General features: G+C 48.9%; 1 protein-coding gene across 1 annotated transcript in view; it reads left to right on the top strand.

Annotated features, from left to right (window-relative positions):
* Nucleotides 1-14,936: 14,936 nt before the first annotated feature.
* PPP1R1B (protein phosphatase 1 regulatory inhibitor subunit 1B) overlaps nucleotides 14,937-17,491 on the top strand; it is a 108,550-nt gene continuing 105,995 nt past the window's right edge. The window contains exon 1 of the mRNA XM_040438195.1: nucleotides 14,937-15,631. Coding sequence (XP_040294129.1) covers nucleotides 15,494-15,631 — 138 coding nt within the window. The 5' untranslated portion in view covers nucleotides 14,937-15,493. The remainder of the gene's footprint in view (nucleotides 15,632-17,491) is intronic.

The raw sequence follows: 17,491 nt of genomic DNA, 5'->3' as shown, positions 1-17,491 counted from the left end.
GGGGGATGATGTGCCATGGGGGGGGGGGGGGAATGTGACACAATAGGGGGTAATGATGTGATCATGGATGGGGCCAGGGCCGTCCGGGCGGGGGGGATGATGTGCCATGGGGGGGGGAAATGTGACACAATAGGGGGTAATGATGTGATCATGATGTGACACGAAGGGGGTGATGTGACATGGACCACACAGAGGAGAAGCCAGGTGAGCTGCGGGGGGGGGGGGCGCCAAAATGTAACTTTGCTTGTGTTGGCAAAAATCCTTGCACCGGCCCTGCTCCTAGACTCTTTTCCAGGCCCAGTCTGCAAGGATTGTGATGTTGGTTCTCGGCAACCACTTACTTTTAAATGACAGACCGCTGAAATCAACTCACCTTTCTCTACTTTATTCTGCCGTTATTATGGGCAGCATAAAGTTGATGACAGGTTCCATTTAAATTAGATGTGTTTAATAATTTTTGGTGATGTTTTTAAATTTTTCATGTTATTCAAAAATTACTAAAATCTTGCAGTTTTCACTAAGCTTAAAGGGGTTTTGTCACTTCAGCAAGTGGCATTTATCATGTAGAGAATGCTAATACAAGCCACTTACTAATGTATTGTGATTATCCATATTGCTTCCTTTTCTGGCAGGAATCATTTTTCCATCATATTATACACTGCTCATTTCCATGGTTACAACCACCCTGCAGTCCATCAGAGAGGCCGTGCTTGCACACAATAGGAAAAAGTGGCGACCTCTCTGGTGGCTGGAACCGTGGGGGTTCACATACATGTAGGCTGGTACTTTTTTCTATAGTGTGCAAGCACGGCCATCGCTGCTGGATTGCCGGGTGGTCGTTACCATGGAAACGAGCAGTGTACAATGTGATGGAAAAATGAATACAGCCAGCAGAGGAAGCAATATGGATAATAACAATACATTAGTAAGTGCCTTGTATTAACTTTCTCTACATAATAAATGCTATTTGCTGAAGTGACAGAGCCCCTTTAATTAAATCGCTGACAATTTCTGTTCTGTGTAAATCACTTTTCAGCAGTCATCTCATTATCATCACAGGCAAGATTACGATGACAGTTAACACCTATAAATGCAGATAACAAAGGACCTACCTTTCACAATAGGTGATGCCAAGGCTTCTCTACTCCCCTTCCCTGCAAAATGATCTCTGCACAAGTCACAGAGCATGTATTATTATTTTTTTACATGAGAAGTGAATAGGCATCTCTTGTCTACTGTGACTATGGTCCATGTGGCTGCTGTAAAACATATGTCTAAATGCTGTTAGCAGCAGCTCAGGCACAATGTCTGCCCGCATAATCATGTACAAAAAAATAAAATACAAAAATCTACAATCATAAAATAGAGATTATAAAAAAAAGAAAATTCATCACATGGACACAACAGAGGCACTGGTGGACCGGAGCGGTGGGCGGCAGGTAAGGTAAGTATGAATCTTCTGTATAGACAGGCAGGGAACTCCTTTATCTACGAATCTACTATCCATTACCTATATATACACTCACCTAAAGAATTATTAGGAACACCATACTAATACGGTGTTGGACCACCTTTTGCCTTCAGAACTGCCTTAATTCTATGTGGCATTGATTCAACAAGGTGCCCATATTGATAGGATAGCATCTTGCAGTTGATGGAGATTTGAGGGATGCACATCCAGGGCACGAAGCTCCCATTCCACCACATCCCAAAGATGCTCTATTGGGTTGAGATCTGGTGACTGTGGGGCCATTTTAGTAGAGTGAACTCATTGTCATGTTCAAGAAACCAATTTGAAATGATTCGAGCTTTGTGACATGGTGCATTATCCTGCTGGAAGTAGCCATCAGAGGATGGATACATGTTCTCATTCTGTTTACGCCAAATTCGGACTCTACCATTTGAATGTCTCAACAGAAATCGAGACAAGGCAACATTTTTCCAGTCTTCAACAGTCCAATTTTGGTGAGCTCGTGCAAACTGTAGCCTTTTTTTCCTATTTGTAGTGGAGATGAGTGGTACCCGGTGGGGTCTTCTGCTGTTGTAGCCCATCCGCCTCAAGGTTGTGCGTGTTGTGGCTTCACAAATGCTTTGCTGCATACCTCGGTTGTAACGAGTGGTTATTTCAGCCAACGTTGCTCTTCTATCAGCTTGAATCAGTCGGCCCATTCTCCTCTGACCTCTAGCATCCACAAGGCATTTTTGCCCACAGGACTGCCGCATACTGGATGTTTTTCCCTTTTCACACCATTCTTTGTAAACCCTAGAAATGGTTGTGCGTGAAAATCCCAGTAACTGAGCAGATTGTGAAATACTCAGACCGGCCCGTCTGGCACCAACAACCATGCCACGCTCAAAATTGCTTAAATCACCTTTCTTTCCCATTCTGACATTCAGTTTGGAGTTCAGGAGATTGTCTTGACCAGGAGCACCCCCCTAAATACATTGAAGCAACTGCCATGTGATTGGTTGACTAGATAATTGCATTAATGAGAAATAGATAAGGTGTTCTTAATAATTCTTTAGGTTAGTGTACTGTAGGTCTTCTGGAATGATGACTGTGATGAATACCACACCTCGTGCCCACTTGACGTCAACTACGTCAAGCTCACGAGACGTGGTATGGTCACGGGTCTACCAAAAACGTGAAGTTACGCCCTCCAGTGGAGCACGTAAGGTCAGGTTGGTATAGCTTACACACACCTCCTGTCCACGTGGGCACAGAGAGGCAACAAGCTGAGAGAGCCTTTTCACTGCCGCAGTGAAACAGCGACTCCTCAGCCTGGGTATCTGCCACCAGTTCTAGTTTGATATAAGCCCGGTCCGCTAACGGGATTATATAGGGTCAGAAACCAACCCGCGGTAGCTTATAACTAGGCCAAAACACGGACGTGGGGATTCGTGATCGAGATACAAGGTAGCACAAGATTAAATTATAGATATAGCACAATATACACAGACAATATATACAGTGGTCTGAGGTTACAGATTACAGGTTATATGGTTACAACAGAGTTAAGCAGTGTAAAAGTCAGTTACCGGATAAGATGAAAGTTCCTTTTAGTTGTGAGATGTTCTTTGCTGGAGTCCACATGAAGGGCCTTGATCTCAGCTATTTCCTGGGTCCCTCTAAACACATTTGTAGGATGTGACCCCTCTTCAGAGAAAGACGCGCCTACTTGCTGGCACCAGACTTTTAACCTGTAGCCAGCCCCTCCCCTCCCGGCCTCAGGGAGGGGTCCACTCCCCCTCTTCTGGGCTGGCAGCAAATGACCCACAAAACCCTTTAGGGTTCATAGCTCCAGACCAGTGGGTCATAGGGAGATGGTTCTGGGACCAATGGACCTGCCTGGGTTCCGGCTACAAGTAGAGCCCAAACCTGGTACCGTTATGTGGTTTCTATGGGGAGATATGGATATCTCCCTACCCTGACCTCGTCCCATTAACCAAAGACCATGGGAACGTACCTCGTGGCCACCGGGACACAAATATGTATCTGGTTTGCGCCTGCGATGGCCAGGCGGTTCATAATTCCTTATGAAAGGTAGGTGCCAACATGTCTGGGAGGTCTCATTGATCCGGGGCAAGGGCGGATACCTCCTGCTGGGGGTTTTCCTGCAGGATTCAGTTGGCTCCAAACTGGTGGAGGTGAGGTGTGACCTTCTCCTTGAAGCCTGGACCCCCATGGGGGGGGGCTTTCTTCCTTGCCATCTGACACTCAGATGGCTGGGGGGGGGGTGGAAACTAATTTTGCATGTACACTGAACATGCCAAGAGGTGCATCAGATGACAATCAGGCCTGGGGCTTTGAAGCAGGGCCCTCCTATGGAGTTCACTACCTCCGCTATCTGTCAGCAAATGGGGGTGTGAGGACATGGCTGACAGTAAATATTAATCCATATTCCTCACACCTCCCCCTTTTAGAGGGCGCCAGGGGGCAGCACATTCCTGTGTACCCCCGTGCGCCCATCCGCACCCTCTCCTTGTCGGGATAGCCCATCGGCGTTCCCGTGGTCACGACCCCTTTTGTGGCGAATGGTCAAGTGAAACTGCTGGAGAGCTAGGCTCCAGCGTAGCAGCCTCCCATTCATCCCGGATACGGTGTTTAACCAGCTGAGGGGGTTGTGGTCGGTCTCCACCGTGAAGTGGCGCCCGTATAAATACGGCTGCAACCGTTGCAGGGCCCAGACAATTGCCAGGCACTCCTTCTCCATTGTGGAGTATGCCACCTCCCTCGGCAGGAGCTTCCGACTCAGGTACAGAACAGGGTGTTCCTGGCCCATAGTGTCAACCTGGCTGAGTACGGCACTGAGGCCAAAATCACTGGCGTTAGTCTGCACTATAAACGGCAGCGTGAAGTCGGCCGCCTGTAGTACAGGGAAGCTCGAGAGGGCGGCCTTCAGCGCTTGGAAGGCCGTCTCGCAGTCATTCGTCCAATCGACTGCGGAGGGCAGCTTCTTCTTGGTGAGGTCCGTCAAGGGCTTTGCCAGGCTACTATAGTGGGGGACGAACCTCCTATAGTACCCGGCGGTGCCCAGGAAGGACATCACCTGTTTCTTGGTCCTGGGGGTGGGCCAGGATGCGATAGCATCCACTTTCCCAGGCTCTGGCTTAAGGGTCCCCCCGCCTACCCGGTGCCCCAGGTAGTGGACCTCGCTCATGCCCAGCTGGCACTTTTCCGGCTTGATGGTCAAGCCTGCCTGGTGGATCCGCCGCAGCACCTGTGTCAGGTGCTGTAGGTGATCCTCCCAGGTGGGACTGAAGATGGCAATGTCATCCAGGTACGCGGCCGCGTACTCTTCAAGTCCCTTAAGCAGCGTGTTGACCATCCGCTGAAAGTGGCAGGGGCATTCTTCATGCCGAACGGCATCACCGTGGATTCGTACAATCCAAAGGGAGTGATAAAGGCAGAGCGTTCCCGCGCCTCCTGGATCAGGGTAATCTGCCAGTACCCCCCGCTCATATCCATGATGGTCAGGTACCGGGCCCCCGCCAACTGATCGAGCAGGTCATCGATGCGTGGCATAGGTTACGCATCGGTGACCGAGACAGCGTTGAGTCCCCTGTAGTCCATGCAGAACCAGGTGTTCCGGTCCTTCTTTGGGACGAGGACCACAGGCGAGGCCCAAGCGCTGTTGGATGCCTGGATGACCCCCAGCTTCAGCATCTCATCAATCTCCTGGCACATGTGTTGCTGCACCTCCAAGGAAACCCGATATGCTGAACGCCGGATTGGGGGGTGATCCCTAGTGTCCACGTGATGGATGGCCAACTCCGTCCTTCCGGGCTTGTTGCTAAACAACTCCCGGAAGGGGTGAAGGGTGGCCCATAGCTGGGACCGTTGGTCCTTCAAGAGCTGTTGGCCCACCTCCACATCCTCGATGGACCCACCCGCCTTCACCTGGGTGAGCATGTCCAGGAGGGTTTCCTCCTCCCCCTCTTCGGGGAGGTTGCAGACAGGGAGGGCACATGCCTCCTTCTCATGATGAGCCTTCATCATGTTCACGTGGAAGGCCTTCTGCCTTCCTCGGGCGTGGTCCAGGGTGACCAGGTACGTCACGGCATTAAGGCGCTGATGCACGAGGTACGGGCCTTCCCAGGCCGCCTGAAGCTTGTCCTGAGGTACGTGGACCAGTACCCATACCTTCTGACCCACCTGGTAGGTCCTCTCACAAGCATTCTGGTCATACCATCGCTTCTGATCGGCCTGGGCCCGCTCCATATTATCGTGCACCAGCTGCGACAAGGCCTGCATCTTGTTCCGGAAGCGCATGACATACTCGACGACCGACACTCCAGGGGTGGCTACCTCTCCCTCCCAGGCCTCTTTCACCAGAGCCAGGGGCCCCCGCACACATAGCCCGTACAGGAGCTCGAATGGGGAGAACCCCGTGGAGGCCTGTGGGACCTCTCGGTAGGCAAACAGTAGATGTGGGAGGTACCGCTCCCAGTCACGCCCCCGGGGGAGTCGACCAACATCTTAAGCATCTGCTTTAAGGTGCCATTAAATCGTTCACACAGGCCGTTTGTCTGTGGGTGGTAGGGGCTGGTCACCAGATGTTGCACCTGTGTTTGCCTACAGAGGGACTCCATCAATTGCGACATGAACTGCGTCCCCCGGTAGATGAGCATTTCCTGGGGAAAGCCCACTCTGGAGAAAATCTCCAGCAAGGCAGTAGCCACCTTGTCGGCCCGAATGGATGACAAGGCTACCGCCTCCGGGTACCTGGTGGCATAGTCTACTACTGTCAATATGAAGCGTTTCCCGGAGCTGCTGGGAATGGACAGCGGTCCAATGAGATCCACAGCCACCCTCCTGAAAGGCTCTTTAATTATGGGCAGCGTTACCAGTGGGGCTTTGGGGCGCCGCCCCGCCTTCTTCACCCGCTGGCAGGTGTCACATGAACGGCAGTAGGCAACCACATCAGCCCCCATCTTTGGCCAGTAGAAATGCTGGGCTAATCTGGCCCTTGTCTTAGCGATCCCTAGGTGTCCAGCCATCGGAATCTCATGCGCAACCTGCAACAACTCCGTCCTGAACTGATAGGGTACCACTAGCTGTCGGTCCCTAGGCCACGCCTCCCGTGAGCCCGGCTGGACCGTGACCCGGTACAGCCGTCCTTGGTCCCAGACCATCCGCTTGAGGTCTGAGTCCGAAGGGGGCTGTTCCGCTTGCTCCTTAAGAGCGTTCAGGCTGGCGTCAGTCGCTAACGCTGCCTGAAACTCCTGACTGGACGTGGCCAGAATAGACGAGACTGCCACGTCCCCTGTCAGGTCCCCGGGACCTGTCTCCTGGCCTCCCTCTGACTCGGCAGCTACTTGGTCGGAAAGGGGAAAGCCATCAGACCCCTGAGGGGCCCTAGGGCCCCAGCACTCCCACTGCGCGTGACAGCAGCTATGGCCGCTGCCACTGCTGGTAGTGCCTGCTTTCCCTCGGCTCCCGACCAAGTCGCCAGTCCAGACGGACTAACCTGGCCCTCTGACATCCCAGTGGGGGAGGAACCCTGCACTGAGGCTTCACCTGGCAGCCCTACTTCTCCTGAGACAGCCCTGACCTCCTTTGCATCCTCCCTTCCCCGCAGCTGTCTGCCCCCTGCTTGTCCCCTCAGTCACCACACTGGAGGACAACAGGGTCCAGCAGGCTTGCTGGCCACAGCCTGGGGTTTCAGCCCAGCTGGCAGGAATGACCCCTTCCCCACTAAGGGGAGAGGCACTCATTACATCCCCCACCCCCACATCCCCAAAAACAGGCATGGTAGGTACATTCACAGTATCATCAGGGGGGGCATTACAGGTACATCACATTCTGGGGAATCGGACATCGGGGGGTCAGCAGCCACATACTTAGACACAAGCCGCCCCAGGTCTATCCCCAGCAAAACACTGGCGGGAATATTTGCGGATACCCCCACCTCCCTTACTCCTCGACCGACGCCCCAGTCCAAATAGACCTTGGCGACGGGCAGCGCCGGTTCTACTCCTCCAATCCCGGAGACAATGAGGAATCTCCCAGGCAGTAAATCATGGGATGCCACCAGTTCAGGCCGTACCAGTGTCATTTCAGCGCCGGTGTCTCTAAGTCCCATGGCCACGGCCTGGCCCACGGTGACCGGTTGAACATTTCAAGGGACCTCTCACCACCCCCACCCACCCACAACACAGTGGACGGTTTCCGGGTTGATGACTGGGACGGATCCCTCGGGCGCTGGGGACACATGGCTTTGAAGTGTCCTGGCTGCTTACACAGGTGACACAGGTGGGGTTCCCCCACCGACGTGGAAAGTGCAGCAGGGGCCGGTGCCCACTTGGGCCTAGGGGCAGGGGTAGCAGGTGCGTCTTACCCCCTCTCCAGCCGACAGGTTTCCGGGCCTCTGAAGTCCTGTTGTTGGTGTATTTATCGGCCAGGGCTGCTGTTGCGGAGGCCCCCTTTGGCTTCCGGTCACGGAGGTACTGCTGGAGATCCTCTGGGCAGTTCCACAAGAACTGTTCTGTGGCGATGAGCTCCTTCAGCTGCTGGACGGTGGAGAGCTCCAACCCGGTGGTCCATTGGTCGACCGCTCTCAGCAAGGCCCGCATGTGATCGGCCCAGCTCTGAGTAGAACCCCGGTGCAAATTCCTGAGCCTTTTCCGGTACGACTCAGGGGTTAAGTTATACTGCCTGACCAGAGCCTGTTTGATGTCCTCATAGCTCAGGATGGTCTCGCTGGGCAGGTACCCGAAGATTTCAAGGGCTTTTCCCCTGAGCCGTGGCGTGAGGAATCTGACCCACTGGTCCTATGGCAGCTGGTATTGATGGCAGGCTGTCCCAAATGCCAACAAAAAAGTGTCCAGGTCCCCATCTTTGTCCAGTAGGAGAAAATCCTCCGCCCGTAGTTTGGGAATCCGGACCTCTGGAGACTCACATGGGGAGGGCTGCTGGAATTGAAGCTTCAGCTTGAGCATTTGTAGCTGGTGCTCACGCTCGGCCTGTGCTTGCTCGCGACGCTTTGCAGCCGCCAGGAGGAGCTCAGTTGCTGCCTGGTCTCCAGCCTGGAGATGGTCCATGGCAGCTTGTAGGAGAGCAGCTGAGCCAGCTTGGCTGGGGGGATGGGCAGGTGGAGTGAGGCCCACCGCGGACCTCACCTCTGGCGACTGGCTTCTTGGGGAGCTTTGGCTGTGCTCCCCCTTGCCTTCCACCTCCTCTCCGCCACCATTCAAAGCATCGGCCATCTCCCTAGCTTTGCTCCTTGTGATACTGGCCGTCATTGCAACGGATGATCACTGACACAGACTGCAACCTGATGCCCACACACCTTATTGTATCTGCACTCAGACGGTCTAGTGTTGAGCTGATCTTAAGACTCCAGCGGCAAGAGCTACTGCTGGTCGTCTTTAGTGTCTGGGAGTATGGGTCTCACACTCACACACACTAGTATCTTGATCCCACTTTGCTGCCACCAATATGTGATGAATACCACACCTCGTGCCCACTTGACGTCAACTACGTCGAGCTCACGAGACGTGGTATGGTCACGGGTCTACCAAAAACATGAAGTTACGCCCTCCAGTGGAGCACGTAAGGTCAGGTTGGTATAGCTTACACACACCTCCTGTCCATGCGGGCACAGAGAGGCAACAAGCTGAGACAGCCTTTTCACTGCTGCAGTGAAACAGCGACTCCTCAGCCTGGGTATCTGCCACCAGTTCTAGTTTGATATAAGCCCGGTCCGCTAACGGGATTATATAGGGTCAGAAACCAACCCGCGGTAGCTTATAACTAGGCCAAAACACGGACGTGGGGATTCGTGATCGAGATACAAGATAGCACAAGATTAAATTATAGATTTAATCGCCGTATGGGCACACTAGATATAACACAATATACACAGACAATACAGTTGCAAGAAAAAGTATGTGAACCCTTTGGAATGATATGGATTTCCGCACAAATTGGTCATAAAATGTGATCTGATCTTCATCTAAGTCACAACAATAGACAATCACAGTCTGCGTAAACTAATAACACACAAAGAATTAAATGTTACCATGTTTTTATTGAACACACCATGTAAACATTCACAGTGCAGGTGGAAAAAGTATGTGAACCCTTGGATTTAATAACTGGTTGAACCTCCTTTGGCAGCAATAACTTCAACCAAACGTTTCCTGTAGTTGCAGTCAAACGTGCACAACGGTCAGGAGTAATTCTTGACCATTCCTCTTTACAGAACTGTTTCAGTTCAACAATATTCTTGGGATGTCTGATGTGAATCGCTTTCTTGAGGTCATGCCACAGTATCTCAATCGGGTTGAGGTCAGGACTCTGACTGGGCCCCTCCAGAAGGCGTATTTTCTTCTGTTTAAGCCATTCTGTTGCTGATTTACTTCTATGCTTTGGGTCGTTGTCTTGTTGCAACTCCCATCTTCTGTTGAGCTTCAGCTGGTGGACAGATGGCCTTAAGTTCTCCTGCAAAATGTCATGATAAACTTGGGAATTCATTTTTCCTTCGATGATAGCAATCCGTCCAGGCCCTGACACAGCAAAGCAGCCCCAAACCATGATGCCCCCACCACCATACTTCACAGTTGGGATGGGGTTTTGATGTTGGTGTGCTGTGCCTCTTTTTCTCCACACATAGTGCTGTGTGTTTCTTCCAAACAACTCAACTTTGGTTTCATCTGTCCACAGAATATTTTGCCAGTACTGCTGTGGAACATTCAGGTGCTCTTGCGCAAACTGTAAACGTGCAGCAATGTTTTTTTTGGACAGCAGTGGCTTCCTCTGTGGTATCCTCCCATGAAATCCATTCTTGTTTAGTGTTTTACGTATCGTAGATTCGCTAACAGGGATGCTAGCATATGCCAGAGACTTTTGTAAGTCTTTAGCTGACACTCTAGAATTCTTCATCACCTTACTGAGCAGTCTGAGCTGTGCTCTTGCAGTCATCTTTACAGGATGGCCACTCCTAGGGAGAGTAGCAGCAGTGCTGAACTTTCTCTTTCTCCATTTAGAGACTCTTTCTCCATTTAGAGACTTTTGGAGATACTTTTATAACCCTTTCCAGCTTTATGCAAGTCAACAATTCTTAATCGTAGGTCTTCTGAGAGCTCTTTTGTGGGAGGCATCATTCACATCAGGCAATGCTTCTTGTGAAAAGAAAACCCAGAACTGGTGTGTGTTTTTTATAGGGCAGGGCAGCTGTAACCAACACCTCCAATCTCATCTCATTGATTGGACTCCAGTTGGCTGACACCTCACTCCATTTCGCTCTTGGAGATGTCATTAGACTAGGGGTTCACATACTTTTTCCACCTGCACTGTGAATGTTTACATGGTGTGTTCAATAAAAACACGGTAACATTTAATTCTTAATGTGTTATTAGTTTAAGCAGACTGTTATTGTCTATTGTTGTGACTTAGATGAAGATCAGATCACATTTTATGACCAATTTGTGCAGAAATCCATATCATTCCAAAGGGTTCACATACTTTTTCTTGCAACTGTATATATAGTGGTCTGAGGTTACAGATTAAGGGTTATATGGTTATAACAGGGTTAAGCAGTGTAAAAGTCAGTTACTGGATAAGATGAAAGTTCCTTTTAGAAACATAGAAACATAGAAACATAGAATGTGTCGGCAGATAAGAACCATTTGGCCCATCTAGTCTGCCCAATATACTGAATACTATGGATAGCCCCCGGCCCTATCTTATATGAAGGATGGCCTTATACCTATCCCATGCATGCTTAAACCCCTTCACTGTATTTGCAGCTACCACTTCTGCAGGAAGGCTATTCCATGCATCCACTACTCTCTCAGTAAAGTAATACTTCCTTATATTACTTTTAAACCTTTGCCCCTCTAATTATAGAAACATAGTTGTGAAATGTTCTTTGCTGGAGTCCACATGAAGGGCTGTGATCTCAGCTATTTCCTGCGTCCCTCTAAACACATTTGTAGGATGTGACCCCTCTTCAGAGAAAGACGCGCCTACTTGCTGGCACCAGACTTTTAACCTGTAGCCAGCCCCTCCCCTCCCGGCCTCAGGGAGGGGTCCACTCCCCCTCTTCTGGGCTGGCAGCAAATGACCCACAAAACCCTTTAGGGTTCATAGCTCCAGACCAGAGGGTCATAGGGAGATGGTTCTGGGACCAATGGACCTGCCTGGGTTCCGGCTACAAGTAGAGCCCAAACCTGGTACCGTTATGTGGTTTTTTATGGGGAGATATGGATATCTCCCTACCCTGACCTCGTCCCATTAACCAAAGACCATGGGAACGTACCTCGTGGCCATAGGGACACAAATATGTATCCGGTTTGCGCCTGCGATGGCCAGGCGGTTCATAATTCCTTATGAAAGGTAGGTGCCAACATGTCTGGGAGGTCTCATTGATCCGGGGCAAGGGCGGATACCTCCTGCTGGGGGTTTTCCTGCAGGATTCAGTTGGCTCCAAACTGGTGGAGGTGAGGTGTGACCTTCTCCTTGAAGCCTGGACCCCCTGGGGGGGGGGGGGGCTTTCTTCCTTGCCATCTGACACTCAAATGGCTGGGGAGGGGTGGAAACTAATTTTGCATGTACACTGAACATGCCAAGAGGTGCATCAGATGACAATCAGGCCTGGGGCTTTGAAGCAGGGCCCTCCTGTGGAGTTCACTACCTCCGCTATCTGTCAGCAAATGGGGGTGTGAGGACATGGCTGACAGTAAATATTAATCCATATTCCTCACAATGACTGACTAAAATGAATACAGAGAGCTAATTTTGGTTGGAGAACCATGGTTATCTATGGTATCACTGGTCCATGAAATCATATGTCTCTAGTTCAGTGCAGAGGCAAAACCTTCAACCCCTGGGACCCTGTGCAAAATCCGAGGCCTCAACCTACTGTGTACTATCTATAATGCTGATCTTATGTGGTAGAAGACCCTTCAGGCACCTGGGTATTGGTGTGATTGCTATCTCTTCACCATTCATAGCTTTGTCATGGTTCTGAGACCCTTCAGACATATTTCCACATGCAGAGCTTTTTCTAAGCTGCAGACATTAGATCTAGTGCGGATTTTAATAATTAGAAGCAAGTAATGACCACCTCGAATAAACAGGTGTCTAAACTTCATGATAAGCATAGCTTCTCCCATATTCAGCACAACTCATACTTGTTGCACAGATTGAATTTTTGTTCTTTTTATCAGGACTCCCCCTCTCTTCATCCTGAACTCATTAACACTGCAGGCCCCCTGCCTAGAGATATTTAATAATGCATGGTCAGTTTCCAGAGAGACAGCAGACACCATTCATATAATAAGCAGATTTCCCTTGTTCTCACTGATTGCTACCCTCTTTCAGTCATCAAACCGTTTTTCCTAGATAAAATGTATTTTACTATAAGTTGCTCATTGTAATATCTTTCTTTTACTGTATTTAGAAGCTACCATAACTATTGTGTAACTCTTGGAGGTTCAGTCATACCTGGCCTGGTCCCATTAACAACCCATAACATTTTAACTATTAGCCTCACCCATTCAATTTTATTTATATCTAAACAGGTACAAAATGATGTGATGAGTCTGAGCTAGACAGCTATTTGTCACAATTTGGTGTATCTGTGGGGAAATTTGATGCATCTTGCTTTAGAAAAATCTACCGTACCTAGCTTGCCAAAGAGTGGCCAAGGATGCACCATTCCCCCCCCCCCCAAAAAAAAAAATTGCACCTAATTTCAGCACAAACTTTTATGGCAATGTAAGCCAACCAATAGGTGGTATGAATGCTCTTCTGAAAGCCATGCGCTAGTCATCAGTGTCCACTGTACATGCCGAATTTGCAGATGATGACACCATTACCAATGAATGTTATGGTGACTTGATCAATAGCTTTATCATTAACCTTTTCCTGCATTCACACGGGCCAACTATTATCTGGATCATTCATAAATGAGTGAATCATTAACATAGTTGGTGAGACCATAACAATCTTCAATGATCGTGGGGCATGCAGCAGTTGTGCTTGAGGCAAAGCATAAAAATGCGGGATCATCCCACATCTGCTCCAACATCATAGATGGTCGAACTATTGCTCCCTATCAATGCATGGTGCAAAAAAAAATCCAATCGGACCACCTACAATTTACAAGTTGTTCATCAATCTGAAGCCCAAACTCACTGATGTGTGGCTGCCTTAAAATGGTATACCAATATGAACCTTGGCTTATGCATTAGGGCATTGCATTTGCAGAAATTATGTAAGATATATCTAGTACCCAAAGTACCACTGTTACTTGCACCATGACAGTGGAACTATAGGGTGACTATATGTATTTGACACAGTGGTTCCTAAGAGCCCACTGTATAGCCAAACCCCAAGCAAAGTTGGGGGTGTTCGCTGTTCCTTCTGCACAGGACAAACATGCAGTGTTGGAGGCAGCCGGACCTGTCCGCGTCTCTACTCAATAAGAGATGCTGATCATACTGTAAATAGGATTCTGCAAATATAAAAAAAAAGAAACTTAGTTTGCTACACATAAAACAGAAAAAAAAAATCACATGGGTGCCAGGCTTAAAATAGAATCAAAGGCACCTCTTATCCAGTGCCCTATGGTTTGCAAACAGATACTAGCCAAAGAATATACAGAATCCACGGTAGCACTCATCTAGGGGGAGTTATTGGGAAACAGCGTGTTACGTAACTAACTAAGCAATCCAAGTAAGGCTGGGTGCATGTATATTAGCGGTGTCCAGCTTGTTGTTTCATACCGGAGCCGGACACAACTGTTTATTTTATGTGCAATTTAGTGCACCCATCCAGCTTCCATAGCCTGAAAGCTCCATACAGAAATATGCTGACGCTACATTTTTCTGTCTGGCGCTAGGAGACATCCGCACATAAGAACAAAATTGGCCAAACCTGCTCATTTTAAATGTGTATTGGGGGGGGGGGGGGGGCAACTCTTCCCCAAAAGATGATGTTGGGAGAAGAAAGAATCGGGTATGTTGAGTTTCAACGAGCCTGAGCCTTGGCTCTCACTGCCAGATGTTTACGGCAGCAGCTTACTCCCCTCTGCCTGTTGAAAACACTTGCACGCCTTTGGATCAGAATGCATGCATATGGGAAGGTCAGGAGGAATCTCTGTCTGCTAAAGGAGCATTTGGCCAACAGCTATTTGAGGTGTTTGTCCAGTTTTAGGACATACCTTAAAAATTCAGCTCTTCTGCATCTGTATATAAGGATCTCAGTCCCATCTAGTCCTATCTTCTGGTCATTTCTGGGAGGGATCAAGATCGAGAGATACATAGATTCATGAGAAACCAGGAGATGTTTCCAGGATACATTGGTAAATTTCAGCTGTAGGGCTAGGTGTTCACATGAAACAGCATAGAACCAGATGTCATAATGTCTGCGACTTTACAACTCTCTTTTGATAAGTGTTATTTCATCCACCCATATCCAGAAATTTGTGATTAAGAAGTGATAGGCCTTGGAGTTCCTCAACAGCTGGAAATCCACAGGCTGTCCAAGCCTTATATAAGTATCCTGCAGAGCCTTGATGTTTGCAAGGTTTATAACGTAAATTATGATAGGGTGAGGGAGAAGAGGTATATAGCATGGGACAGACTGGGAGACGTATAGACAAAAGGTGCAGTGTACAGAGCAGACATGCCAGGCGAGAGGTAGAATCCAACCTGGCAGCTGTACAAGGATATCCTCCAGCACTGAGTTAACAGAGCTGAGATCAGGAGATACACTTTCTGTACAGACTGGTTACAAGCGAGGGTGAGAGGAGACAAACTGGTATAGGGCAGAGGGAGGTACCAAGGTCATCAAGTAAGAGGAAAGGGGGGTCAAAAGAGTTAGAGGAGTGCAAGAGAATACTACAGAGTGGAGGCTGAGAGGGGGGAATAGCAAGGAGGAGGGAGAGGTAAGGAGCAGAACTACAGGAGGTAAACAGCTCAGGGTGAGACACAGAAGGACAGAGAACACAAGAAGACTTCTGAGAAGTGACAAGCCGTCAGGATGAGTTCTGGGGCTCCGCAAGGAATGCACTCCAGCCTCTCACAGAGTAACCCACAGACAGAGTCTAAGGGGAGAAAGAAGATCCAGTTTTCGGTGGCTGTTGCCCCCAGTCAACTTGATCCAAGAGCAGTGGAGATGGTGAGTACCCAGAACGGTGCTTTAAATGGCATCACTATACACATAGATTATTTATTAACCTGGTAACTGCCAGGATAGTTTTTGCTATATTTGTACTTTCATATATATCAGGTAGCTATGTGAATCCTTCTCAACTGGCTCCTTTACACTTACTCATTCTACATAGCAGTCTATACATTAGTGATCTGAGACGGCCATTTTCTGATTGACTTGTCGTTCGTGTGAAGATTGATGTTCTGGTGATAACGTCACAATTTATATAATAATAATTGCTGCCCTGATCCATCACCTGGTAGACCGAGGTGTGGCTTCTGTAGATAGGGTGGATATCTATCATTTGGCATAAACATTCTTCCAAATATTGCCACCGACCGCACCCAACAATGACTGAATTCAATATGTCAGATGAAGTTTTGAACAGATATCTACCTTCACTTGGCATCTGACACAGGTAAAGGCCTTCATTGTACTTTTTTCTAAATTTGCCAAAATGTTATGCTGGCTTTGCATGCCACCTGGTATTGAGAAGACAATCAGTACCCTACTGATACAAAAAGAAGTGTCCAGTGTCTTGAGAGACCTAAAAGTGGGGCTTTATTCAGACGTAAACGCATAACCGTACAAGTAGCCAAAAGACAGTCCAAACAATGCTTACGCATTTTGGTCACACACCGTGTCCTTATTCAAAGCAGTATGAATAAGGACACGGTGTGTCCGAAATGTGTAAACATTGTTTGGATTGTCTTTTAGCTACTTGTACGGTTATGGGTTTATGTCTGAATAAAGTCCCAATTTTAGGGTCCTCGAGACGTTGAACACTTCTTTAAAGGGGTTTTACCATCACACACAATGGGGGCATATCACTAGGATATGCCCCTATTGTCTGATAGGTGCAGGTCCCACCTCTGAGACCCGCACCTACAATGAGAACAGAGCGAGAAAATGAACGGAGGGCACACTGCGCATGCGCAGCCGCCCTCCATTCATTTCTATGGGGCCGCCGAAAATAGCCAAGTTCAGGCTCAGCTATTTCCGTCTGCCCCATAGAAATGAATGGGAGCAGGGGCCGCGCGTTTGCGCGGTGCGCTCCCATTCACTTCTATGGGAGCAGTGGGGAGCAGCGCTTGGTGGTGGACGGAAGGCGGGGTCCTCCAGCCATAGCTCTCCCCGCTCTGTTCTCGTTGTAGGTGCGGGTCCTAGAGGTGGGACCTGCACCTATCAGACAATGGGGGCATATCCTAGCGATATGCCCCCATTTTATGTGATAGGAATACCCCTTTAAGTATACCGAGGTTTGTTCACAAACGGAGTCCGAGACCCAGGGATCTTTAGCATATGGGTACGACCACATGGTCAGGTTCCTACATGAAGTGGATCATAAAAGGAAAGTATAAAGGACTGATACAACTTCAACAATTTTTTTTAATTAACTCCTGATTTTGGCTTCCAAAACTGCATCAAGAAGCCTGACTGTGTGGTCACCTCCTATGGGTGAGCTGGCTTTGAACAATATTTGTTTGTACTATACTGATGCCTAAAAAGTCTGTTGACACAACAGAGTGGGAATTAATGATTGCTTTGGGGTATTTACATGCAATGATAATTAGTAATCGCATCACATGCAGAATTGAAGCTTACAAATCTACTCTGAAGGTGCCCAGTCGACTATCCTATGTGTATGGGGGTCTGACAGGTGGGGACTGGAAGTGTTAGGCAGACAGCCAGGTAGCCTGAACCAAGTAGTGGAGATCAGATAAGTATGTTTCTCTTCACACGCCCTACTGTTTGGGGTTTGGATCCTCTGGTGGGCCCAGGCTCTGAAATGATAATGGGCCTCAAAGGTCCAGGAGAAAAAAACAC

The sequence above is a fragment of the Bufo bufo genome, chromosome 6 (genome assembly GCF_905171765.1).
Source record: "Bufo bufo chromosome 6, aBufBuf1.1, whole genome shotgun sequence".
Classification (NCBI taxonomy): Eukaryota; Metazoa; Chordata; class Amphibia; order Anura; family Bufonidae; genus Bufo; species Bufo bufo.
Note: the sequence above shows the minus strand (reverse complement) of the source record. Positions and strands in the feature narration are given on the sequence as shown.